The 27,076-nt window shown below is 44.4% G+C and overlaps 2 protein-coding genes and 1 pseudogene across 9 annotated transcripts in view; 2 read left to right on the top strand and 1 right to left on the bottom strand.

Moving 5' to 3' along the window:
* NSMCE1 (NSE1 homolog, SMC5-SMC6 complex component) overlaps window positions 1–9,878 on the top strand; it is a 26,893-nt gene extending 17,015 nt beyond the window's left edge. For 4 of the 5 annotated variants that reach the window (XM_044979390.1, XM_044979392.1, XM_044979389.1 and 1 more), the window contains 6 exons: window positions 2,657–2,778; window positions 4,411–4,488; window positions 5,978–6,124; window positions 7,288–7,404; window positions 8,308–8,428; window positions 8,899–9,878. In XM_044979390.1, the coding sequence (XP_044835325.1) occupies window positions 2,657–2,778; window positions 4,411–4,488; window positions 5,978–6,124; window positions 7,288–7,404; window positions 8,308–8,428; window positions 8,899–8,984 (671 nt within the window). In that variant the 3' untranslated portion in view covers window positions 8,985–9,878. The remainder of the gene's footprint in view (window positions 1–2,656; window positions 2,779–4,410; window positions 4,489–5,977; window positions 6,125–7,287; window positions 7,405–8,307; window positions 8,429–8,898) is intronic. The other variant, XM_044979394.1, reaches the window with a different exon arrangement.
* Window positions 371–518, top strand: LOC123344773 (annotated as a pseudogene).
* On the bottom strand, window positions 2,033–27,076 carry KDM8 (lysine demethylase 8). Of its 4 annotated transcripts, none has more exons than XM_044979386.1 (8): window positions 26,988–27,076; window positions 25,370–25,979; window positions 23,358–23,524; window positions 21,406–21,538; window positions 19,835–19,876; window positions 16,098–16,247; window positions 11,400–11,492; window positions 10,834–11,303 (listed from the first exon to the last, which is right to left on the bottom strand). In XM_044979386.1, exons 2-8 carry the CDS (start codon window positions 25,904–25,906, stop codon window positions 11,139–11,141), a joined length of 1,287 nt encoding a protein of 428 aa, XP_044835321.1. In that variant the 5' UTR covers window positions 25,907–25,979; window positions 26,988–27,076; the 3' UTR covers window positions 10,834–11,138. The 4 variants fall into 4 exon arrangements, with proteins under 4 accessions (XP_044835323.1, XP_044835321.1, XP_044835320.1 ...); XM_044979385.1 differs by lacking the exon at window positions 26,988–27,076 and adding an exon at window positions 26,597–26,809; XM_044979387.1 differs by lacking the exon at window positions 26,988–27,076 and adding an exon at window positions 26,597–26,809 and having other exon boundaries at window positions 25,370–25,976.

Genomic DNA, 27,076 nt, shown 5'->3' with positions numbered 1-27,076 from the left:
ATACCTCCAGAAGACTGCAGTTATCAGTATAAATAATGTATTTCCCAGAACACCCATTATTTCTAGCTATTTGACAAATAGAAAAGAGGGCATGATCCCGTCTCCAAGGATTTTACAATCTACAGACAGATAGATGGTAGAGGAAAGTGTACAGCCTCTGAGAAGAGTGGTAAAGGTAGTGAGTAAATGGCCACATCTTGATAATATAAGATCAATCCTATCCAATTTTTTGCTCAGACCTGCCAGTGTAAGTCAGTACAAAAATAATATATGATCAATTTCTGCCCATTCAGTTAGATTGTGGATTATGGATAGAAAGCATTCCAATACAAGTCATGTAGCACAGAGGAAGGTTATGAGTTTTGCTACAGCTCCTTCCAGTACCTTTGCACAGATACAGATGTAAAAAACTGTATATTAAATGGATTTTTGAAACAGGGAGCTGGAATAGGAGCTTACTCCATCCACTCCGTGCATCAACCTGGTATTGCAGTGCTTCCAGGAATGGTGCACCTCCCATCTGGGAGAATATTCTGGTTAAAAGAAAGTGGAAAAAATATGTTGTTGTGTTACTGTCTCGTTTCTAATGTTAATATATTTCTCATTTATTTTGGGTTAGTTATTTGTATTTTGGTTTTAGTTGAGGTGCTTGGGGGAGGGTGGGCTGCTTTTCTTAATTTTACTTTACTGTTTATAGGTCATTTAAGTGGCTCTTAGTCTATTTCATGTAGGTGCTCCCACTGCTCTCATTAGTGTACCTTCTAAAAGTGTGTGGTTTGGATCAGTCTTTCCTCTGTGTCCCCACAGGAGAGAATTTTTCCATCCCTTTCCCCTTGAGAAAATGTCACTGTTTTTGCTTAGGGAGTAGTCTCTGTAAATGTTTTCCCCAGACTAGGAATAGTTTATAGGAGCAGAAGAGGAGGAAGATTTGAAATACTTTCCCTCATGGATTGTACACCTCTACCCCAATATAATGCAACCTGATATCACATGAATTCGGATATAAAGCGATAAAGCAGTGCTCCGGGGGGGGCTACGCACTTTGGCAGATCAAAGCAAGTTTGATGTAAAGCGGTTTCACCTATAACGCAGTAAGATTTTTTGGCTCCCGAGGACAGCGTTATATCGGGGTAGAGGTGTATTTTCTAAATGGACAACCTACCCTAAATTCTCAATTGCTGAGGGGCAATTGCTGTATTTGCTGCTAATATCTAAACTGTATTCTTAAATTTGTTCACCTAAATTTGGGTTATTGCTGATTAGGCACTATATGTATCATGACTTTAAAAACAAACTTTGTATTTGTGGATAATCTAAGGACTATACACAGATGTACAGAAACTTTCCTTAAACTGTGTACTATATAATTTTTTAACAATAGCTTTAATAAAAATTTATAAATAGTTTAAGTGTGGCACCCTTTATTTCTCCTACACCACCACCAGTAGCTGTGCGGATTAATTTTATGGATGTTAAAATTATTGACCACAGCATTTGAGTTCCCTCCATGGGGAGAGGATCTGCTAGTGCAGACTTTTATCTAAAATTCAAATGGTATAGTTGTTGCCCAAAAGAATATTTCTCTAGTGACCTCTCCTTAAAACTCACCTCTGCCATGATACCACCTTACCATGGTCAGGCAAATTAATAATGCAAACACATGCTTATTTTACTCTTACCTTGTTCTTCCTCATTTGTCAGTTTCACCCACCTTTGTAGTCTTGTCATAAACCTAGATTGTGAGCTCGCTGGGACAGGGACTGCCTCTGTATTACACAGGTGTACAGTACTTAGCACAGTGGGTCTAGAGCCCTGGCTGAGGCCTCCAGGTGCTCCTGTGATCTGGATATCTCTTGTAACTGAGACAGTCTAATGCCCTTTTAGTGACCACTCTTAATACTACTGAGATAGCTTGCAAGAAATAACTTTATTAGTTAAAAAAGTTGTGAAATACTACTTAATGCTGATTCTAAACATTTAGGGTGAAATCCTAGTCCCACTGAAGTCAATGGGAGCTCTGGCAGAATCTTTGCTTGGCGCTTCTGCTGTGCCTATGTGGGGACCAGGACTGGTTCATCTGCTGTCTTCCATGACCCAGTGATGTCTGTGATGTAATTTCTGCTGCTAAATTTCTTGCTTATAAGATGTGGCACCAAATGCTACAATGGCAGGTCCCTGAAGTCAGAATTTATCATCAATCCATGGTATGCAGGTAGCAAAGCTGTTGCTAGATTGTGAAAAACATAGCAGGAAAAGAAACCAGGAAACCACATAAACAGAAGAGAGCATGGATATATTTGTTCATTATTATACACAAGATTTGATCCTATATGGTAACTTTTTATTCAATTTAAAAACTCCATTCAAGTTGACCAGCTGGAATGGATAATGTGGATCCCAAAGAGCCAAGCAACAAACATAACATGAGCACAGTTATTGAAGAACCAAGGACTGGACTCTTCTGAAATCGGGTGTTATGTTTGTAATTAGCAGTGATATGAAAGGTGTATAGGACAAGTACATGCCAGCTAAATGTAAAAGACATGTTCAAAACTGCCTGGGTGTCTCAAATTTTGTTGCCTAAGGCTGGGTTTTCAGTAGTGTGAGATTGGCTGTCTGACTAGCTAATCACTTTTTTTTTTTTTTAAATTTCCAGTCTACTATGCTCATGATAAACTGGATGACTTCATCAATGTTGTTAACATCCATCTGCAGCCTTTCTTTATGCAGATCCGGAAAGGAATGTCTGAAGATGATGGGAGAACATATTATGCATTGGTAAGTGTGTGAAATGCTGCCACCTTGTGGATTTAATTTCTAATTACTAGTACTGCTAACCCAGGGGTCTGCAACCTTTCAGAAGTGCTGTGCCGAGTCTTCATTTATTCATTCTAATTTAAGGTTTCACGTGCCAGTAATACATTTTAACGTTTTTAGAAGGTCTCTTTCTATAAGTCTATAATATATAACTAGACTATAGTTGTATGTAAAGTAAATAAGGTTTCAGAATGTTTAAGAAGCTTCATTTAAAATTAAATTAAAATGCAGAGCCCCCGGACCGGTGGCCAGGACCCGAGCAGTGTGAGTGCCACTGAAAATCAGCTCGTGTGCCGACTTCGGCACCCATGCCATAGGTTGCCTACCCCTGTGCTAACCAATGTCACATTTCAAAGATGCAGCAGCAGGGGAGAGTCATCTCTATACTTAACATAAAATTAATAGTCATGTGTAACATATCAATGAAAAGTGCACATTCCTCCTAATACTTTTAGACTGGTAAGCTCATTTGGGCAGGGACTGTATTTTTGCCAGTGCTTAACAAATACAGCTATTATTTCTCTCTGTGCTCCAAATGCCATCCTTGAGTGTGAGGTATCAATAGAAGTACTGAAACAAAGGATTATAATAGCAATGTTATTTAGAGCAAATATTCAGAATCTTATGAATGAGGATGTGTCTGCCAGCAGGCTTCTCACACTTAGTGATGTCTTGAGTTGGCTGGGCTCCTTCAGTCTTATGCTGACAGCTGCTCTAGAATCTACATGTAGAACAGGGAAGTGTGAGGATAAACTGTTCACATGATAGACACGAGGGAATGGAACATGGCAGTGAGGACTAGTAGTGTCTGATTTATTTAGCATAAATATTAAGAGGTGGTGTTGCAATAAGATAAAAAGGAACTTTTTTTTCTCTATATGTAACTTCATCTGGAAAGCTCTCAAACCTCCCCAACATGGTTTTTTTGCACCTGCTAATCAAAAATTCATCCAATAGAAAAGATTTGCTAGGAAATGATTTCCCTGGAATTTCTGGATTGTAAATGTCAGTGAGAGATAGAGCATTGTCTGGTGATTTCACAGGTCTGGGAATCATGTGCTCTGTGCAACCTTGACCAATGCCGTTAGCTCCTGGTTCCTATTTTCCCATGTGTAAAATAGGGCTAATAATACATAATGGTGGAAGGTGCAAGAGCAATACAAAGTATTGTTATTTTTAATAATCAAGTAGTGCCACCTATTAACCATAGCAAATTACTATTTGCTATTAGGTATTTTCAAGATTTTTTGAATGCTGTTCTATTGTATCCCTTTCATCTCAACTTACCTCAGAATCTAAACCTTTATCTGAAGTACTGGCTTAGTATAAGTGAAAAATTCAGTCTCATCTTAGTCTCCATTTGCGCACAATGTGGAGTGTTTGCTCAGGAGAGGCCCAGGACTGGAATACAGGGGGTGCTGCAAGGGCAGGATTGAGGTGTTTTTGTTAATAAAAGGTTTTGTCTCAAGAAAGAAATGTTCCCCTTCATGCTGCTGCAACAAGTGACCTTTATGTTATTTTAAAATAATACATGCTTTGTTCTGGCTGGAAGTACAAAGGTAGTTTGAGTTCAATAATTATGTTATTTTATAGGTGAATCTGGCAGAAACTGAAATAACTAAGATGGCATCTGACTATACAGAAAATGAGTTAGAATTGTTCAGAAAAACTGTAAGTACTGTATGTCATCTCATTATTCAGCAAATCAGACTGTTGGGGGAATGGTCTCCTCTTTAAAATAAAAGGAATAATCTGTGAAATCTGCTTGAAGAATAAGCTACCATATTTCTTTAGTTTATAATTTTTAGTTGTACCACAAGTCAATTGAAAAAATAGAAGTGTGGCATAAATCTATTCCCTCTTGGGGATAAATTAGTGTTAAATCGAAATCAATAATGAGAAAGTGCTTCTCAGAGCAAGACTTGGCAGACCTGCTTTTAGTTTAATAATCATATTTCTGCAGCAGCACTGTCCCAGAATTCCCAGCAATGACTGGATAATTCTGTCTGGAAATAGAAGGTTTAATATACAATAGATTTTGACATAAATAACCTAGTACTTGGATTTGAAGATTGTGATAAAGTGGATTGCATATTGTTGGTTTAGTCAATGAATCATATGCATTGATAGCAATTGACAATGCCACCTAACAAGACAGGCAGACAGCACTTGAACAGTTTTCAAAGCTCCAGACTCCTCCATTGGGTCCATATGCAATGTCCTGCTTCATGTGAACCAATGCTGTCATCACTAGCATTTCCCATGATAAGAATTCAGTATCTTGCTTTTTGTTGGTTTCTTGTTATAATGTTGTTCGGTTCTGTTCATAAAGAGTATAGTGAGTTTCTGTGATCGCTTGGAGACTGTGTATGTTTTGGGCCTACCCGTGCTAAAAAAAATCTGTTCTTTATGGACTGCAAGGGTGATGTGTTGCTTGCCTAGAAGAAAATCCTCACTTGTCTCAATGTGCAGTTTGTCCAAAGTTTCATCTACACTGACAGCTTTCAGAAATACTTACATTGTTGGTCTAAAACTGGAACAGCTTCATTGATGAGATCAACAGTGTAGACCAGGGCATAGGTTACTACCACTCTCATCTAGAGCTGCACTGAGCAGAGATATAATGTGCTGAAAGTGCATGTGTCCTGCCTTCACTAGTACTCCAAGATTTGTTGCCATCACAGATTTTTGCACTGAAGCTAAACTAAAGATAGAATTTCTGAAAACTGGCAGTACCAATTCAGCCTAAGAATGTCAAGTACATTTACTTGTGCACATGAATCTAGTTGGAACAGATGGCTTCCTGATGGATAAAGATCTTTCATCAAGGAAGTATGGATCTCAGGCCAAGTCAGGACACAGATTCCTCCCTGGTGTGGAGGATGTATCATATATTCAGCATAATTGCAGTGTATTAAAGGGGCTTCAACATTGCTTCCTGCAAGCCCCCATCTTGCAGTTTGAGTTGAGGAATTATCTCCCCTGTGGCAGGTTAACACTGCCAACAGCCTCTTAATTGGTTTAGTTTCCTGAACTATTTGCATTATATGTTGCATTTTATAGTGCTAGGTGCTGAAAAAAACCTCCACGTTGCCATTAACCCAGAACTGGGGCTAGCCAATTGTATGTTTTTTCTCATCAGATATTTTTCTTTCTGCAGATGGATGTGATCATCATATCAGAAAGTGGCTTTGCATCTTCCACAGATATTTTAAACCTGGCTGACCAACTTAAAACAAAGAAAATGAAGAAAAAGGAAGCAGAGCAAGTGCTGCAAAATTTGGTGCAGGATAAGTGGCTCTCTGAAGTAATTGCTTTATCTTGTAGAGACAGTGGGCATTTTAGTAGCTTTCACTGTTCTTTCTTACTGCTTTGACAGCCAAAAGTGCAGCTCTACTCTAAAGAGTGACTGTAAAAATGGTATTGGGTGAGCCAATTTTTATTGTCTCAATGATTCCATATAAAATGTACTAACTTTACAGGTCTTTGCATCTGGCTGTTCTGCAAGCTTACCCTAGGAATTGACTCGGACAGAGCTCTTTTCTTCTCATGTATCATCACTAGTAGCAAAGGTTCTGCAAGCCAAACAATACGGTTACATCTAGGATCTCATGCAAGGCAGCAAGGTTCCATAGGTGTAACTGAGAAACATGCCGAAACACTCCCATAGTCTCCCTGCTTGGGATGCTCTGAACACTTGCAGCTCTCCTTTAAATACTGAATTAGGGAAGTGGTTGTGCCAATGCTGGTGTTAGCCCCACCAGAGAAGAGCTGGAGTGATAGTTCCACCCCTTATGTTGGCAAGCAGAGGTGACCATGTCCGTAAGTGGTGCTGTTGCTGTGCTCACGCTCTGCTCTTGGAGGTGTTTCACCTTGAATCTCTACACCGTCCTCTGCCATGGGCTCCCTTGGTCTGGGGGAGACTTTCAGAAATGTAAAGGACAGGTAGGTGCCCAATTCCTACTGAAAGTCAGGAGGCAACTCCCATTTGTGCCTTTGAAAATCTCTCCCTTTATTACATCTGTTAAGAAATGGTGCCAGATTTTCTTTCATGATATTTCTCAGTAATCTAGATATTTTAGAGCTATGCCAAAGAGAAGTCCAGTTGCAAAGGTATATGTTGTTGCATGGAATCCTACATTTTGTTAAGAATAATCTCTTTAACCTCTGTGGTCTTTGATGGAGGATGGGCAAATGCTTGCAGGGACCTGTAGCTTCCATGGTATGCATATTTATTAAAGATAAGGGAGCTTTTTCCTGCTGTTTTATGCTAATTAGGTGAGTGCTTTGAGTGGAATTTGGATATTGTCTTTTGGATTAGTCAGTGATTGGGCTCTGCTGGATGCTGAAAAGAAATGAATGTCAAGCTTTGCTTTTGCTAAAAGGTAGAGCGTGAGGTCAGAAAAAGGTCAAGAGTGAATTGTAAGAAACAATATTATAGTCTCACAGTTGGTGGTGTTGTTCCCTTAGCGAGATGGGGAGTACACGTTGCACACTCGCTGCATAATGGAGATGGAGCAATACATCCTCAGCAACTACCAAGACTTGGTGAGGAAATGTAACATCTGTCACAGCCTCGCCATCCAGGTAACAAATTGGGCTGGGCTTCCTCAGTAGATGTCTGCTGTTGAGAGACACTCCTGCATGATGGTAGCTAAAGTATGTGATATTTTTCTTTCTGAGCATTTGTTCTATGTTCAGACTGCTGTTGTAACCTGGCAATGGTGTCCCCAGTACACAAAATACCTATTCTGACCTATTCTGTTGCTGCTTTCTGTCACTGAAAAAACACTATATGAACTTGGAGAAAGCGAGCTCAGCCAGTGAGAACCCTGCATCCATCATGTTGGCTCCTGTCCCAGTCAGCTGAGCTGGGGGTGAATCTTTCCCATTTTTACATGGGCATAACTGTTGTTAGCTATTCTAAACCACTGGGCTCAGCACATGGTGATTTCCCTGTTTGGCACATGCATCCATCTTCACTCTTGGTGGTGGACGCTCTGGAATTGCTTGCGTCAAGAGCTCTAGAATAAGCTGCATTGAGGAGCTGGGCAGTGACACCCCCATAAGCGCCCAATCTTGTTCCAGCCTCTTATCAGGGGGACTAGAGCTCCTCTTCTCAGCTGCCGATTCCCCATTACTCATTCCCTGCCTCCTGCAGCTACTTCTCTTTTCCAAGGCTTCCCCAACAGGCACGCTGTTCTGACACTCCTTTTCCCACCCACCTGTGGCTTCCAAGCCTTCTTGCTATGATTCTTTCCATCACCCCAACAAATACCCATTTCCCAGCTCCCAAGTACGTATTTCCCTGTAACCTATACCAGCCTCTGTTTACAAGGATCCTCCAGCTGGCAATGAAGTAAAACTCTCTCAAGGTAATGCTCTTACTTTGGGTCAGTAAGGCAGACTTTTTCCAAAGATGACATGCTTTGTAGCACTGAGAGGGAGACCAGAAATGCTTTCTATTAACAGTAACATTTCTCATTTCAGAGTCAAGTATGTGAAACCTGTGGAATTGGAATGCACTTGCCTTGTGCTGGAAAATATTTCAAAGCTCAGACGGAACCACACTGTCCCCACTGCAATGAGTTTTGGCCACATGAGATTCCAGGTAGCAAGCAACCCATTTTAAAACCCTTGTATAATAATACTTGGGCATGGACTGAGATATTTAATGGTGATACTTAAGTTACTGTAGTCATGAAGAGGTGACAGTGGATTGAACTTTCTTACTTACTGGAAACTTCAAGTATTTTAGCTGGTGGATCTTTCTTTGGTAATTTTGTTTCCCCTATAACTATCAGGGTTGTGCCTTTACTCCCGGAGTCCTAGACCCTCTCTGCTACCAGCAGTATGTTGAGTGAAAAAAAATCTGGAAATATTCAGTTACACTGAAGCAGAAGCTTCTTGGAATTCCTCAATTTAACTAATGAAATGGAACAGTTCTAATGGAAGTCACAAGCAAATATGAGTTTACACATTTTTAGCCCTTTAGAGTGAATTTGGAGCTCATGAAAGTGTATTGTCACGGTAACAACACAAAACATTTGTTCACTAACATTGCATTGTTTCTTAACACAGAAATAAATCGGCCAGATTCCCAGTTGCCTTCAAGTGCCCCGAGGGAGAGGAGAAGAACCCCATCCTCAGGAACAAGGCGGCGTTAGAAAGACCAGCTTCAGTTAGAGCGGCCATTTTCTTTTGCTGTCTTACAGATGCCCAATTGCAGTTTACTTCCGCGTTGGTGTAAAATGTGTCATTCTGAAAGTAGGAATGCCTAGGGAACAAAGTCAACTTTCTTTTTATGGTTTGTTTTTACTCGGCTAAAATCTTGCTAGAAGTTTGAAAATAAAACTGTTGTGACTTTGGCCTCCCTGCTCAAAGGTCCTGCTTAGTTCCAGCACTGTTAAGAAGGTCAGCATAGCTACAGTGGAGGCTGTCATGGTATGTGTACATACATATCATTATTGCCAAAGAGGGGGAGGGGGCATTACACCTGTGTAGGAATGGGAGATTTGACTGCTGCTGCCTCAGTTGCGTAAGCTGAGCCACATAGACAGACCTTTATACCATGCCCAGTCTTGTTAAATTAAATGGGGCCCTGCCCAGGTGCAGGAGTCCATCTGCACAGGTCTGAATGTGCAACTGGGACAGGAGAGCTCAGTGCAGAGGAGTTTGTGCAAATCCTCCAAAAATAAAACTTTTAAAAAGAGACAAGACCTATTTAGACTTCCATTTTAAACTGTTTTAAAATCCGTAAAATCAATGAGGTTTGTCAACCATTCTGTCATCCTGGTTGAATTCAGTGAAGGTGCCTCTGACATGGCTCAGTATTAACATCTCAGCCCCACCTAGGTCCAGCCCTTCTCTGAAAGGATGCTCTTAAACACAGTCTGAGTATTCACATATACATTCATTCTTCATTGCTGCAAATCTGACAGAGGTGGTGCCAGAAGCACGTCTCAGGGTTTCCCAAGATTTAAGAGCATCTATTAAGCCTCCTTTAATCCCACGATTTTGTGATAATTGTTGGTTATAATAAATAATGCTAAGTTAGCACTTCTGCTGCATCTTCATTTCTTGGCTCTCAAAGCACCTTCAGTCTCAGTTTCGCAGGCACAGAAGCAGGTGGGTAGTCTTTTCAGCCCAGAATGCCGGAGAGTAGAAGTTGAGCATCTCTTTCACAGTTCCTTCTGTTATAATTGTTTTTACATAATACCTCAGAAAGTGGTTTACTGTGGGAGAGAGGAGCCTAATGGGAGTGAGCACCAGATGAAGGAGCAGTCTCCAAACACCACGTGCTGATTCCTTCATTGGCTCACTGCACCAGAGCTCATGTTGAAGCTTCATTCTAAGCAAACATGCACTTAGGGTTTGCATAACAGTGAGAGAGAACTCTGCATTTGCAGTGATTAGTAATATCAGAGCTTTAATCAAGAAAATGAAATCTTCATTTCCTATTTCCCCTGTGAGCAAATGGGCTTTTTGTTAGATCAGCAGATGAGAAGTCACTGCAGTGCCCATGTGTTATATATTAATGTATTTCTCCAGCAGCTATTTTAAAAAAATCATTTTAGAATTGTGTTTCCTTACAATGGCTTGGAAGGGAGAGAGGCACCAGACTCTGACAGCTGCAACAGCGAGGATGGTAATGAATTAACTGCTGGTGAGAATGAAAGGAATACAGTCCATCTCCCCACAAACGGCACAACACGTACTACAGCTGAGCTCTATAACTGAATTATAATAATCCTGGGTACTGCTCTTTCAGCTCTCATTAGCAATAGACTTTACTGCGGGCTTGGCTCCTTTTTTATTATCAGAGATTTTGTATAAATGTTATCCACCATAATGGAAGTCATGGCTATGCAACTATTATTACATTCAGATGGATGGTAAACTTACAATGGATCACATGCTCCCTTCAGATCCACTTTGACAATCATACCATTTGGGGCCCAGTCCCTTGATAATGCCCATATATAGTCTTGTTTTGGGTATGTATACTTGAGCTGATCATTTGACAGATGCTCTTTATTAGGAATTTGTATTGGAAACATTCACAAAACAGTGGCTGCTGCAGCTACCTCATTTCTGATGCTTTGTTTAGATTTCTTGCTATGTCGGGAAGCAGAAGGAACTGAATTTCTTAACCCAGCTCTGCACTTTAAGCAGAAGATAATGAGAACATTCATGTTAAGAAAAAACTTTCCTCTGTTGAAGGTCTGAAAATTCTTTCACTAATCAAGAGTACAGCATGCTGCATTTTTTTATATTACTTTAAATTGCACAACAGAGATTTATCCACATCAAATAATGGTTTATAACCACCAGAAACTGACAGAGAAGCTGACATCGAGAGATCGTACATAATGCCAGTATTTAACTGGAATAAACAGAACCTGTCCTGGTGTCAGAATACAAGCTTGAAATGCAGCCCGTTCAAACTTGGGGAACTTAACTAAATTGGGATCCTCCACGTCCACCTATAAAGCAAACACACAATTTGTTTTCAGGTCCAAAGATAGTTTAATTTTAAATAACCAAACCATCAAATTTTTAGACTTTAAGCAGCTATTTACCTGGCTGGTGTTGTGAAGAATTTGGGTTTCATGTGGATATAAATTTTCTGATTCCTGTGGAGAGTACAGACGGATGTATTTTCTTCCAATTACCTGCAGGTGGAAGGATATAAATTTCCCATCTGTCATTAATCTGCACATTACCTGCTGAAATAGGGTTTGACTTCAGTTAATTAGTGATCAGTCTAATGCTCTATCCCTCTGTATCATGACACGCACTTAACAGTAGAATACAGCGGATTGCCAGATCCTGGGCAAAACAGGTAAAGTCATGATTTTTGCTACTGAGGAACAGGTACTCTATAATGAAGAATGAAATCCGATCAGATTGGGTTGTAACCTATATAGCTGGCTTCATGGAACAGGTAAGATGTCCAGAATACTGGGGAGATGCTTTTAAGGAAGGGAAGGCAGCTCTTCCTCTTGAAATTCATTTTTAATTATATGGCACCCAGTCTCCACAGTGCTGCTGGGGCCAAACATAGCTAGAAGGAAACAATGGTGAAAGGATGGTGAATAAAAAAAGTATTGAGTTAGCCGTGCCTGCTGAGCTGAGCAGTGCTACATTCAAGAGGGTAAAGGTGATATTTCCAGGTAGCAGCCAGCTGATGTTGAGCTTGCTCATACTCTACAAGGTCTAACTTTTTCACCACCATTAAATTTGTTCTCTACGTTGTGATGTGTAACTGGGAGAGTAGAATTAGAAAGGCAGCTGGACTGATTGACCTGCACTTCTCTGAGTTGCAGGCAGGTGATGCTAAATTAACTGGCAGACTAAACTAAAGTTGCTAGGCTATGAAACTTCACAGGCGCTTGTGCTCTCTGTTAGCAATAGAATAATGCCTCCATCACTAGCGACCCCTCAATTTGAGGATGATCTCTACCACAGATTTACATATAGGTCCTGAGAGGACTCTCGAGTCCGATCTGGGAACCACAGATCCGCCTGCAGTAGGTACAGATATTTTCTGGTGGATCAGCTGCCTGCTGGGAAAAAGGTTTTTTCTTTTTAATTCCTTCTCTCTCTCTTCTCAGCTTCGAGGGCAAGGCACTTCTCCTTGACGTGGCGCCATTAAGGTTGGTGGCTTGCTCCTCCCAGCTTATGTCCACATTAGTTTGTCCTACTCTCTGATCATGGGTGAGCTGAGAGTAGACGGCTTGTTTTGGGAGGCGAGAGTCTGGCATCCACACACAATGTCCAGCCCAGTGAAGTCTGTGCATGAGGATCATTGCTTCAATGCTGGTAACACTGGCTTCAGTGAGGATGCTGGCATTAGTGCAGCGATCTTCCCACTTGATGCAAAGGATCTTCCAGAGCCATTGCTAGTGGTACTTCTGCAGACTCTTGAGGAGCTGTTGATAGGACACCCAGGTTTTGCATCCATAAAGGAGTATAGGAATAACTATTGTCTTATAGACCTGGATTTTGGTGTCCTTATGTAGGTAACGGTCCATAAAAACACGTTGGAGCACTTTCGCCCCGTATCCTGTGCTGGATCTCACTATCAATTTTTGCATTTTGAGAGAGTTCGCTACCGAGGTAGCAGAAGTGCTCGACTGTCTCCAAAGTCTGTCCCTCAATGGTGATTTGTGGTGGGTCATGTACAAGGCCTGAGGCAGGCTGATGGAGCACTTTAGTCTTCTTGAGATTAAGTGAGAGTCCTTAGGCTTTGGTAAACTTGTGCAAAAAAAATCCAGTGCGGACTGAAAGTCATCCTCTGTGTGTGCGAGGATGGCACAGTCATCAGCATACTGAAGATCACTAATGGATGCCCGGAGGACTTTAGACTTTGAGTGGAGATGTTGACGATTAAACAGCTGCCTATCCATTCTATATTGAATGTCAACTCCATTAGGGAGGTGGTCTTTAATGAGGACCAAAATGACTGCTAAATAGATGGAGAACAGGGTTGGTGCAATAACACATCCTTGTTTGCCAGTTTTGATGACAAAAGGGTCCGTCTCCAGGCCCTTATAGAAAATGGTGGTAGTCATCTGATCATGAAGAAGTCTTATGACCGTAAAAATGTTGGGGAGGGCAGCGAAATCTGGCCAGCACCTTCCACACGACTTTGTGACTGACGGAGTTGAAGGCCATGTACAGGTCCTGATTTTGCTCCTGAGACTTTTCCTGGATGTGGCGGGCAACGATCATGTCGGTTGTCCTGCGGGATGGTCTGAAATCACACAGATTCTGGCAATATTTCCTCCGCAAAGGGAAGTAATTGGTTTAAGAGGATACTGGTGAGAATTTCCCCTGCCGTAGATAGCAAGGCAATGCCTCGATAATTTTCACCCTCCAACTTATCTCCTTTCTTAAAGATTGTAACAAGGTTGGCATTTCTCAAGTCTTCCGGAATCTTCTCATACCAGATTTGAATAAAAAGTTTGTGGACCTTCTTTACTCCAAACTTGTAGACTTCAGCTGGTATGCCATCTGGTCCTGTTGCCTTCTTGTTCTTGGTTTGCATGTGGGCTCGTGGTACTTCTCTGAGCATGGTGGGGATCAGCAAGAGATTCTCTTTCATGTCTTGAGGTATGAATTCATAGTGGCATCAAACAGTTGATTCATGATTCAGGAGTGACTCAAAATGCTCCTTCCAACTGGCTTTGATGGCTTAGCTGTTTTTAAAATACACTGATCCATCTTGGGCTCAGAGTGGTATAGGAGTATGGGGGCATGGACCATAAATGGCCCCTATTGCCTGAAAAAAGCCTCTCATGTCATGTTTATGAGAGCAAATCTCAATCTTGGCCTTTTCTCACCACCATTTGTTTTTGATGTCACGGATTTTCCTTTGAGCTTCAGCCTTGAGTTGCTGGTAGGACTCTTTCTTCTTTTGATTGTGATACGTCGTTTTGCCATATGCAATGAGCTTTTCTTTTCTGGTTCAGCGAGCCCTGAATTTCAGCATCATTCTCATCAAACCAATCTTGGTGATGGCAGGTGACATAGTCAATGGACTCAGCACATGTTGAAAGAGTTGCAGCCTTTAATCCCTTCCAGAAATTTTCATTATCATCATTAACTGTAAGTATGGTGGTCTCCAAGAAAGGTTTGATACTGCTGAAGTTTCTCCTGAGTCACTATATCTTGAAGAGACTTGACACTGAATTTTTTTTATATTGATTTTGCCTGCTTACGATGCCTTGAGGTGATCTGGAAATTCATAGCCAGGCCTTAGGACACACTGGGAAAAGAGAAGCAGTTGAACTAAAACTGGGGCTATGAGGTCCCCTGCTGCCCACAATACTCCACTCCCCATTCACTGACTGAGAATCTCCTCTTCTCAAGGCACAAGTGTCACAAGGCTAGTTGGAGCAGGACAAGGCATCCAGATTTTCCCTCATAATACTACCCTATGCAAGGCCTTTCCTCCAGAAAGATCCCAGTATGCTTTGCAATCTGTATACATTAGGGAATTCTTCCTATCAAAATGCAGTCACCGCTGGGTGGAACGTGGCAGCTGTTTAACTGCATGGCAATTCTAAACAGCCAGTTTTAGAAAAGTAAGTGATAAAGAATACAATCTCTAATTGAAATGTAGTGTACTTAAGTAGGGCTAACAACCCTTCCCATTAACAAGCACACATAGCCAGGGCCTCAGTTATACGGCTCAGCTGAATGCAGTGTGAAAGCATGCACTAGCTATGTTTGTCTTAGTACATTGACTGACGTGTCTGTTAAGAGTCTGAAGGGGAGAAAAGAGCAACTCTGAGGTCTCCAGCCTGTACACAAACTCACAGTTGAACATCTTAAGTTGTAAACTCTGGACAGGCAATCTTCACGGGTTTGTGCTGCGCTAGTACAAAGTAGCCACAATCCTGATTGGAGCCTCTGGGTGCTTCTGTAATGTAAACGTTAAAAAACCTACCAGCACTAATTTGGCTGGGGTGAGAACACGGTTTAAACTCTGAATTTTCATGGAAGTACAAAGAGCTATTTCATAAGATAATCAGGGCTGATGGTATTATTTGCCCTTGTGCTATAAACAGGGGCGGCTCTATGTATTTTGCCGCCCCAAGCACGGCAGTCAGGCGGCTTTTGGTGGCGCGCCTGCGAGAGGTCCGCTGGTAACACGGATTCAGCGGCATGCCTGCGGGAGGTCCGCCAGTCCCACACCTTTGGCGTACCCGCCGCTGAAACCGCGGGACCGGCGGACCTCCTGCGGAAATGCCACCGAAGGCAGCCTGACTGCCACCCTCATGGTGACCGGCAGGCTGCCCCCTGTGGCTTGCCACCCCAGGCACGCACTTGGTGCACTGGTGCCTGGAGCCGCCTCGGCTATAAATTCACACAAAACTGCTGCATCCTAGAGAGGAAAAGGAAGGTTTTATGGATAATGCCCCATTCGGGGAATCTGGAGAAATGGGTTCTTCCCAGCTCTGCCATGGACTCCAGGTGTGACCTTGGGAAACTCACTTCTCCTTTCTGTGCCTGGGTTCCTCACCTGTAAAATGGAGATAAATAATACTTCCCTACCTCACCGGATGTTGATAGCAGAAATCTGTTAACATCTGTCAGATGCTGATGTGCAAAGGTGGTGAACACAACAGAGACATAGTAAACTATTCACACATGCCACTCTTATCAATCAAGCCTTTAGCTACCCTCGTCTCTAGTACTTATGTACGTTCTAGCTGTACTGTTAGTTACACTCGGGTTATGCAGTTATAAAAAAAAAATAGAGTACAGACCTGGACTAAGAAATTTTGCTGTGGATCTTGATGAAGAGGTGAGATGGTTCCCTCTGGGCCAAACCAAGCATTAATGGTGATGTTATCTTCTTCTCCTTCCCCCAGGCTGCAGTAATCAGGGATGCAAATATCCTGCTTCAGTTCTGGGATCTACTCTCAATAACCAACAACAACACAGAAATGAAATTAATAGGCAGCAGGTTTAAAACAAGTAAAAGGAAGTATTTCTTCACACAACACCCAGCCAGCCTGTGGAGCTCATTGCCAGAGAATGTTGTGAAGGCCAAGACTATAACAGGGTTAAAAAAAGAACTAGGTAAGTTCATGGAGGATAGGTCCATCAATGGCTATTAGCCAAGATGGGCAGTGATGGTGTCCCTAGCCTCTGTTTGCCAGGAGCTGGTACTGGACGGCAGTGGATGGATCACTCGATGACTGCCAATTCTATTAATTTCCTTTGGGGCACCTGGCATTGGCCACTGTTGGAAGACAGAATACTGGGCTAGATGGACCTTAGGTCTGACCCAATGTGGCTGTTCTTAGGTTCTTATGTAAAAGTACACAATGACCGCACGCATGTGCTGATGTGCAGAGCAGCGTAAATATGGATGGCATGTCCAGAATAGACGACCAGGCCCTATCTCAAAGTGCGGACAATGTCACTTAGATCAATACAACGGAGAGAAGTCAGACAGCCCATGTAAATCGTATTTCCAAAATTATAAACCAGCTGGTTAAATAAACCACAAAGGTTGGATTGTTCAACAGGGTTGGCAGAAGAGTAGGGCCACTGAAGATCTGTAGGAAATGTCCCTAAACTACTGTAATGTAAAGCCAAAATCTATGGGAATGTTTTTAATTCTGCAGAGAAATTTTCTTCTTTAGTAGTTAAACTCAAAACACAGTAAGAAACACTAATGAAAATATTATTTTATTAGTGAATTGACTATGTTACTAGCATGTTGATCAAATTTATTAAAATCTTTTGCATCTTAATAGAACTCTAAAATAAAGTTAACATATTTAATCTACTTTAAAAAAAATGTCCTGCCATTCCCACTCCCTTTCTCCTAATCACAATACACACTTGCCCCATTCTCCTCTTCCTCAGTCTGCCCAGGGCTTCATACCCTTCCCATCATTACAGTATCTGAACACCAAAGGTTTAATTTTTCTTCCTACTTCCCCTGGGGCAGTTAGGATTTTTTTTTATTGTTACTATTTAATTATTTTTCCTTCTTCCCCTGTTCCCACCTCCTCCTTTTGCATAATTGTTAGAAGTGTCTTTACTCATGGGCTGAGACCAGCTCAGTAGTTCTTTGTATTGTGATAGCATGCAAAGGCTGCCCTCTGGATCAAGACACCATGTTGCTGGGCACTGTGCAGATAGAGACAGTGTCCCTGGCCAGAGGGCTTACAATGTAAGTGGAGACATGACAAGATGAAGGAAGCCAAAATAGAGAGAAGGTAGAGGAAACAGGGGAATGAGAATTACAAGAATGAGTCAGCATGGAGGTAATGCATGTGTCTTGGCAGAGGAGCAGATTGCTCTTGAACTATGAAATTAACCCCTCCTCCCCATCCTTCAGTCTGACCCTTGTCACCCCAGTCTACACCCCTCACCAGACACATCTCCCCTCCAGCAAACTGGAAGGAAGGTTCAGAAGTAACTGCACAAGCGGAGAGAGGAACAGTTTACTTTCTGAAGATGTGTAGAGAGTAGGGACAGCAGCCCCTAGAAGTGGGGCCACAGTCATAGGAGTTTCAGAAGCCAATTCACCTGTCCTGCAGTGGTGACAATGATCAGGGACGTGTGATCAGCAACAGAAAGTGATCCCTGGCTTATTTTAAATCCATACACAGTCTAGAGTCATTCCAACCCTCTTGTCTAGTCTCGCTAAGAGCAGAGAAAGATCACTGTAAATGAGACTGTAGCACCAGGGAGGTCACTAGGTGACACTACTACAGACTGCTACCAGTTCTGTTTATCTGAACGCCCAGGGAGTAGATGATGAAATGAAGCTTGTTGCCTACTGTGGTGCAGCTGAACTGATTGCTTGTAAAGACTGTTCCCGTCCCAAATTTCCGACAGTTTTATTTCCTGGGTGCAGAGCTGCTGCTCAAGTTATATTCACACACACAAGCAGCATGACATGGTCACACAGCATTACAAAGACTGGATTTTCTCACTACTGAAAAGGTACCACTACACTAAACAGGATAGATCCAGGGTAGAGTTACAGACACTCCCTATCCCTTCAAGTTACGGTGCAGGTGGGAAATCCCAAAACATTATGGAGAATACAGAGTCTCCTTCCAACTAACAAAGTGTCCAGGCTGCAACTGAAATCTCCAATACAACCCATGTGGTGGGAGAAAGCTGACTGGTGCAGAGGACCACATGGTTTGGACAGAGACCTTCCTTAGTGGAGGATTTATTAAAGGGGATACTCTATATCCTAATAAAGAGGATAGGATAGAAGTTGATAAAAAGTACAGTAAGATCTGAAGAAAAACAGTCAAAGGACAAAAAGTCCCATTCAATTACATCACATGAAGGCAAACAACTAAATACTGACACGTTTTATAAATGCTTGTAAATAAATGCTACAAGTCTAAATATTAAAAGGGGTGAACTTGAGTGCCTGGTATTAAATGAGGCAACAGGCATCACAGAAACTTGGTGGAACGATGATAATCAATGGGGTACAATAATACCAGGGTACGAAATATACAGAAATGACAGAGCAGGCCGCACTAGTGGGTGGAGAGGGGGTGGCATTATATGTGAAAGAAAGTAGAGTCAAATATACTAAAAATCTTAAATGAATCAGACTGTACCATAGAATCTCTAGGGGTAGAAATTCCATGATTGAATAGTAAGAGTACAGCAGTAGGAATATATTACTGCCCACCTGACCAGGATGGTGATTGTGAAATCACCAGGAAGATTAGAGAGGCTATAAAAACAGAAACCCCAGTAACAAATGGGGGATTTCAACTATTCCTGTATTGTCACCTCAGGAAGGGATGCAGGGATAAACGTTATAGATGCCATTAATGACTGATTCTTGGAGCAGCCAGTCCTTTAACTCAGAAGGGGAGAGGCAATTCTATTCAGCTTCCTGGGTTCATCAGTAATCTCCCTGGACGCCAGGGAGATTACTGATGAACCCAGAAAGCTCAGTAGCACATACTGCCTTCTCAGCCACCTCAGAACCTGCATGGGGCATATCAAAATCTTCTGGACCTTAGAGACACTTTTCCCTGGGTGGCTTGGGGTCTGGGTTGGGGAGGCATGGTGTGGCTGCAGCTGGCCCGGGACTCCTCCAGGCAGGTGGGGAGAGGCCTAAGGGCTTTGGTCAGCCCGCAACAACTCTGGCTGAGGAGGGATTGGGTAGCGGGTCTTGGGGTCTGGCTGCGGGCTGAAGCCGGTGCTAGGAGGTGTGAATAAGCCACCCCCCTGAGTGACGTAAGTTACATCGACCTAAGCGCCGGTGTGGACAGTGCTATGTCAGCAGGACAGCTATTGCCTCTCACGGAAGTGGATTTATTATGCCAACAGGAGAGGTCTCTCCCACTGGCATAGAGCGTCTTCACCAGACATGCTCCAGCGGTGCAACTGCGCTGATGTAGCTTTTAGTGTAGACTAGCCCGCACCAACAGAAGTTGATCCAGTGAAAGATATTACCTTGTCTCTACAGCAAGCTGAAAAAAAAATTCATTTTTAGATTTACCTGATCAAAAAGTTGATGCTGGGCAAGGTATCCAATGCTATTCTGGAATTACAGGAGAAAGAAAGAGAATGAATAACGATGTATAGGGTCTGGCTTCACATTTATGAAAGTTACTTATAAATAAAGTCAATTACTGGCATAATTTATTCTGAATAATAACTGACTATTTTGGCTGTAAATGCTCCTTTTGCTGGAGATATGATGCCATGTGGTCCTGCCAGCTCGGAGACTTCTGATCCTGATGCTTGTGCCACAGTGCAGGGATGTTTACTATCTAATCTGATGTCCCATTTCTTCACATCCCTTGTTACAGGTTGCAGTGAAATTGGATCTTATGAGATCTCACAGAGCACCATAATCAATTAGAGGAACAGTACTGATGACTATGGGGCTTGGTCTGAGGCACCTGGCCTTTGCTAGACAGGGTCAGGCCAAGCGGATATAGTCACCATCTGGGACAGAATGACTGCTCCAGAGATGGAGGGCAAAAAATGGTGAGAGATTTTCTAGAGTCCTTGTTCTACCTGTAACAGAAGCTTCAGAGAAGGGATCTGTGCAATAGCAGGATAAGGCCTCTACAGCTCCACACCCATATTATCTGTAATATCAGTGAATATAACCAAGGGATGAGTTTGTTTTCTAGTCACACTAACATCCTCACAGTTTCAGTGAGTCACATACAAGACTCATGGGAAAGTGGAGGAGCAAATATGCTGTGAAGAGCACAAAGAACAGTCGCGGGATGAGTCTCCTGATGGCATCTGTGCAATGATCAAAACCAGCAGGCCTGTAAAATCCCCTCTATGGCCAGGGAGTCCCCCTTTACACAGGCAAAGTTTTAGATTGTTCATTGACAGTCTCACACATAGATCAATATATATGTAACTAGAATCATAGAATAGCAGGGCTGGAAGGGACCTCAGGAGGTATCTAGTCTAACCCCCTGCTCAAAGCAGGACCAATCCCCAGACAGATTTTTACCCCAGTTCCCTAAATGGCCCCCTCAAGGATTGAACTCTCAACCCTGGGTTTAGCAGGCCAATGCTCAAACCACTGAACTATCCCTCCCACATGGGGCATCCCAGAAGAGGGGTGGTCTTAAGTCACCTGCTCAATGCTTAGAAAAGCTCCTAAAATTCCAGTCCATTAACATCTAGATGAGGAGAAAGTGAGTCAGTGGTGCAAATTGGGGACTTCCAATTCCTAAAAATATTTCAGGCACCATGACTCGTGTAAGACAGCTGTCCCCAAACTTTTTACCTTGTGCCCCTCCTTACCCCTGTCCTCCTCTTCCCTCCCCCCGTAGCAGATAGAGGTAAAGAGGCCGAGGCTGGAGCCACAGCTGGGGGCAGGGGCAAGGCCTCAGCCGGGCATGTGGCTGTCAGCCGGGGCCCCCAAATGTTCCTCCGTGCCCCCCAAGGGGGCACAACTCACAGTTTGGGGCCTCTGGTGTAAGGTATTGTGCAAGCAGCTCTCTGTTCTAATACCCTTTGCCAAGTGTGTCTAGGACAGAATTCCCCAGTCCAATACCAGATTTTGTCTGGAGATAAAACAATGTGAAAGTAACAGACCTTGTTCACGATATACTGATCGATGAAGTCATTGACAATCATGAGTGTCTGAGACCATTCCTCATCGGTATACCGGGAACCCACTTCCACAGGGACGGTGCGGCAGCCAGCGATTTGACGGAGATAATCCAGACTGGAAGAAAACAGGTTCCATTATTTTCAGTCTTAGCTTTAACATTTTCATTATTTTTCCTGGCTTGGATGTCAGATGGGAAATCCATTTTCTGAGAGGGTTTTGTGAACAAAGGACATTAGTGTCACAGAGCAGCTGCCTCTGTCCTTTGCCCTGACTAAGAAGATTATGGAAACATCCTGAGTACTCCAGTGGAGCGTTTGCCTGATGGCATGGGCAGCGGGTGAACTGCTGGCTGTGGGAGGCTAGCCCCTAGCCAGCCCTGCCCTCCCCTGTGGCCCTGGTCCCCTTCCCCCACCAGAGCCCCCCTCAATCCCAAGCATCAGGCGGGCAGCCCCCGCCTGCCCCCAAGTGCAGGGCGGGTGGGCAGCACAGGGTCCCTCCAAGTGTAGGGCAGGCACCCCCTCCCCCGAGCGCAGAGTGGGCAGTGCACAGCCCCCCCGAGTCCCCGCAACCACAGGGTGGGCAGCTCCCGAGCCTCCAGCTCCCCACCCCCCCAAGCGCGCTCGGCAGCCCCAGCAGCACTGAAGAGGAGCAGCCTGTCTGGGCTGGGGCCAAGGGGGAAAAGGGCAAGCAGGAGGGGGCTTTGGCAATAAGTGTGGGTGGGGCCACGTGGGGCTGTTTGTGGGGGACACAGCCGTCTCCAGCCTATTGGACGTGCCGCTCATGCCTGATGGCATGTAAACAACACTTCCTAAGACACCCATTTTCCAGAAAGAGTATCCCTATGAGAAAAGGTGGAAGCTGCATTGCTTGGAATATTATTATTAATTATTTTCTATTTACACAGCACCTGAAGTCTGGTAGGCAATTTACAAGACTAATATGCAGAGAAGGCCTCTGCTCTCAAAAGCCAGCCAACCAGAAAGCCCAAGGATGCAGGCAGCAAAGGAATGAGCAGTGAGGTTTGTATGCATCTTAATACCACAATTTTTCTTCAGTTAAAACCCCCCCATTTCCTATTTGAACACATCTTTGAGAAGAGAAAAAGGGTTTATAAGAGTATTGAGTGAACAATGAACCATCATTTATTCAATGAATGTTGCTTCTATTTGTGCTTGTGGATATCAGCAAGCAGGTAAGGGTTTCCTCAAATTCATTTGAGAGTTTTTTGTAAATTTATTTTACTCTATAGATTAATCAGGGGCTTTTGGCTAAAAATATTCACTACACAATATTGAGATTTTAGGTGCATTCTTAGTTGAATGTTAAGGTAAGTCACATGACATCATTAGGCTGAGCCTGAAAGCACTTCCAGTGTTAATATTTGTGCTTGTGAATGAAAAATTTAATTTCCAATCATTCTTGTACATGCAACTTTTAAATTCACTTTCATCAAATATTTCTCAGTAAATTTTGATTGTGTGAATGTTTGCAGAAACAAGAGACATGGCTGAGGCAAATTCAAATAAATAACCAGGAGAATCTTTGGCAATACATGCCCAGCTCTGATGTATAGCACTAGAAAACGCACCAAAGAGAGGTTCCCTGCATTGGCCTCCGAAAAGATGGCCTTGACGACAAACCAGCTCTCTTCCAACATCTGATTTCTATTATTCTATCATTAGCAAGGCAGAATCTATTAGGATGCAAGTTTCTGAACTGGATCTGTTACAGCCAAGTACTATTAGCAATGAAAAATATTTCAGAAGTAGAGCAAATTATGCAGCAAGATGATGCTCCTAGCAGGAATCACTGGAGCTGGCATTTCATACCTTACAGAGGCATATGTTATTCTAGGCTTGAGTTAATTGGTGCAGAAAACATGCTTGCTTAATCAGGGCAACAGACAAAGCTGTTTTTAAGCTCTTGTCCTCACCTCCATTTCTTCATACATGGCCAATGGTCAACAATACCCTCCAGGATGACAGGCTTTTGTGGAATCATATAATTTTCTCTGAAATGCTCTAGAGAAGGGCAGTGAAGCCGTGGAATAACTTCTTCTGATTTTATTGATGGAACGGTAGTGTGGTCATTCCGGATTTTCTGAAACACAGGGATTTTTTTAGCACAACAAAGTAACCTGCCCTTTATTACATCAGAAAACATGTATGTTAAAAACAGTGTTAGTCTCTCCCAGCAAAGGGGATGCTGAAATCACTTGAACTGAGGATGTAACATAAACAGAGAAAAGCTACCGTCAACCTGTGGAACTCCTCGCCAAAGGATGTTGTGAAGGCCAAGACTACAACAGGGTTAAAAAAAGAACTAGATAAATTCATGGAGGATGGGGCCATCAATGGCTATTAGCCAGGTTGGACAGGGATGGTGTCCCTAGCCTCTGTTTGCCAGAAGCTGGGAATGGGTGACAGGATGGATCACTTGATGGTTACCTGTTCTGTTCATTCTCTTTGGGGCACCCGACATTGGCCACTTTCAGAAGACAGGATACTGAGCTAGATGAACCTTTGATCTGACCCAGTATGGCCGTTCTTATGTTCTTAAGCAGAATGGGGATAAAATCCTCAGCACTCCTCCAACCTGCAAAGACTTCCCAAAATACCCAGGAGTCTGAAGTAAACTGCTCTTATGTCCTAAGCGCATATGGATGGAGAAGACAGATTTACAGATTCCCTCAGGCATACTAGTGAGTGTATGGGGAAGTTGACTTCCCCTTTGTGTTGCTTGCCCTGCCTCTTTGTATTGCATGTCAGTGGAACAGCCTGCAGTGTCTCTCAAAAATCTCACAATTAGTAGCTGGTGGACTGACTTATGCAGGGCCGGCTCCAGGCACCAGCATTCCAAGCTGGTGCTTGGGGCGGCATTCTGCAAGGGGCGGCAGTCCCTGTTGTTTTGCAGTGGGGGCAGTCCATGTGCCCTTAGGGCGGCAGGCGCGTTTCCGCGGTGGCGGCAGTTCAGCAGCAGCTTTTATGTTTAGCTGTCTGCAGCGGCTTCAGCTAAACATAGAAGCTGCTGCCGAATTGCCGCGGCAGCGGAAATGCGCCTGCCGCCCTAAGGGCGCACGGACTGCCCCTGCCGCCCGCGGGGGCAATTCAGCGCGCTGCTTGGGGCAGCGAAAACTGTAGAGCCGGCCCTGGACTTATGGAGGCTGCAATCATCAGTTCTTTTCTCAGCAGCAGGATATAGAATAGGAACAAAAGCAGAAAAGGAAGAGAGATTTCAGCTGGTCACCAAATAAAAAAAACAAAACGTAAAATGTACAGAGAGCTGCTGCAAGTGGCAGCTCTTACAGTGCATCAAAGTAGTTATGTCTATGCAGGAATAAGGATTTTGTGAATCCCAGGCCTGGGAACCTAGAGACATTCTTTTCCTGTGATGTGCCAGAGGTCACGCAGTGAGTCAGTGGCAAAGACATCTCCATTTTACAGATGGAGGAACTGAGGCACAGAATGGTGATGATTCTCATTTATAGGACCTGCAAGGATCAATTCATTCATGTTTGTAAGATCCTTTGACTGAGATCCTCGAATGGAAGTTACCTCAAAAGTGTGATAGACGCCTCCCATTAATTGGGAAACCAGAGGATGATATAAGCAAGAAGTAGATAAAAAATGGGACAGAATACCTTTAGATCTGCAAGTAAACTGAGAAAACAGGATGAAAAGTTCCATGTAAACAAAAACAAAAAAAGAGGAATGATTGCATAAAAGCATCATCTTTTGCCTCTGTAAAGCTCATCTCATTTGCATTGCCTGAGATCTTTGCTTTTACTCACGAACGAGAGAGGCCCAGTTACATGATTTACCGCCCCAAGATCAGTGGCTCCTTGACCCAGCCTGGATTTTGGGATCTAGTTATTTGCTGGAATCACCAGTTCCTATTCTCTGTGTGTGTAATGCAGTGGTGGGCAAGAACATTGAGAGCTGCTACCTTTCTTTGTGACTCCTTTGTGTCTTCTTGAGCAGACCGTTTCCCATACGTCAGATGCTTCTGAAGGACATTAATTATCCTAACCAGGATGTTATCCAATATGGATGCTCCCATCAGCAGTCCCATGTCACAGACCCGAATTGTATCTGCTATGGTGCCTTGCTCACTGCACATACACAGCACTTTGAAAAGGCAGCCATAAGAATAGACTCGTCGCCAGTCCTTGTCCACATCTCTCCAAGTTCCAATATTAAGCTTTTCCCAAGAGTAATCTATTATTATTTCACTGACTTGTAAGCACGTTTCCCTTGTGCTTCCAGAGCAGAGGCTTCCAGCTCCATAGAGGAGGTCTCTAGCTTGCTGGAGCAGTGAGATGACACTTTCCTCTACTTTCTTGCTGAAGTCCAATTTCAGGTCTTCCTTAGTGTTGGGCAGCAATGCCCTGATGTCCACCCACACGGTGTTCACTGCTGAGACCTGATCTGCAGTGGGGCAGGAGCTTGTGGCTAGGCCCGCAGGAGAGCTGGGTCGGGACATGAGGCCCCACAGAGGCTGACTACTGCTACTGGACAGCTGGGATTAGGGGCTGGTTCTCTTGCCCCACCACCTTCTGTAAACAAACACAAATGTTACTTGTGGGCAGAGCCAAAGAGGCCCAATGTGGAAGCCAGGCAGTCACAGTGCCAGACTGAGAGCACCTCACCCCATGCAGCCACTCACCCCAAGAGCACCCTCCTTGCCTTGTGACCCCTCCCTCTGAGAGTGCCCCATCCCCATGCACCCCCTCACCCCATGCACCCCTTCCTTAGTGCCCCACCCTGTACATCCCCTCACCCCAAGAGCACCCGCTTCACCTCATGCACTCCTCCCTCTGGGAGTGCCCCACCCCCTCGCCCCATGTACCCCTCCCTCAGTGCCCCACCTCGTGCATCCCGTCACCCCAAGAGCACCCTCCTCGCCTCATGCACCCCTCCCTCTGAGAGTATCCCACCCCCATGCACCCCTCCCTCAGTGCCCCACCCCATGCATCCCCTCACCCCATGCACCCCTCCCTCAGTGCCCCACCTCCATGCACCCCCTCGCCCCATGCACCCTTCCCTCTGAGAGTGCCACCCAAAGCCCTTAGAGCACCCTTCCCCCATGCACCCCTCCCTCAGTGCCCCACCCCATGCATCCCCTCACCCCATGCACCCCTCCCTCAGTGCCCCACCCCATGCATCCCCTCACCCCTAGAGCGCCCCTCCCCAGCGCAGCCCGGGGGGAACCGCCTCGCGCCTCTCAGCAGCGCCGCCTGCCGGAGCCCTGCAGCCAGCGCCCCGCGCGCCACCCGGCGCTCCGAGTTCCGCATCTACTGGGCCTGCGCAGCCCCGCCCCCACCCGAGCTGAGAGCGCTGAGACGGCGCCTCCTGCCGTCCTCCCGCTTCCCGGCCCCGCCCCCACGGCCGCGCGCGGGCCCCAGATGGGGGCGGGGCGGGGTCTGGCCGGAGTAGCCGCCCGCGGCCTGTGGGGAGGTCAGTGCTCGCCCGGCCCCCTCGCCTCAGGCTCTGCGCTGGCCCGGGCCGGCCCGGCGGCGACAGGCCGCGGCCCGAGTCAGGCCTTGGGGCCCGGCGGTACGTGCCCGTGTCAGGCCAAGCCCGGCAGGTCCCTTTGGTCCCGTGACTGACACGCCGGTGGGTGTGAACCCGCCCCGCGCCCTGCCCGCGAGCG

This window comes from Mauremys mutica, chromosome 11 (assembly GCF_020497125.1).
Source record: "Mauremys mutica isolate MM-2020 ecotype Southern chromosome 11, ASM2049712v1, whole genome shotgun sequence".
NCBI lineage: Eukaryota > Metazoa > Chordata > Testudines > Geoemydidae > Mauremys > Mauremys mutica.
The sequence above is the reverse complement of the archived record's forward strand: the minus strand, read 5'-3'. Positions and strand labels throughout refer to the sequence as shown.

Excerpts from the sequence above, each read along its gene's own strand:
- KDM8 (XM_044979386.1), bottom strand. The coding sequence starts at position 25,906 with ATGTCCCGACCCAGCTCTCCTGCGGGCCTAGCCACAAGCTCCTGCCCC. Across the intron at positions 21,539-23,357 it reads CCATGTATGAAGAAATGGAG|TCTGGATTATCTCCGTCAAA; the intron begins GTGAGGACAAGA and ends GTTTTCTTCCAG. Across the intron at positions 19,877-21,405 it reads ATCAGTATATCGTGAACAAG|AATAGCATTGGATACCTTGC; the intron begins GTCTGTTACTTT and ends CTGTAATTCCAG.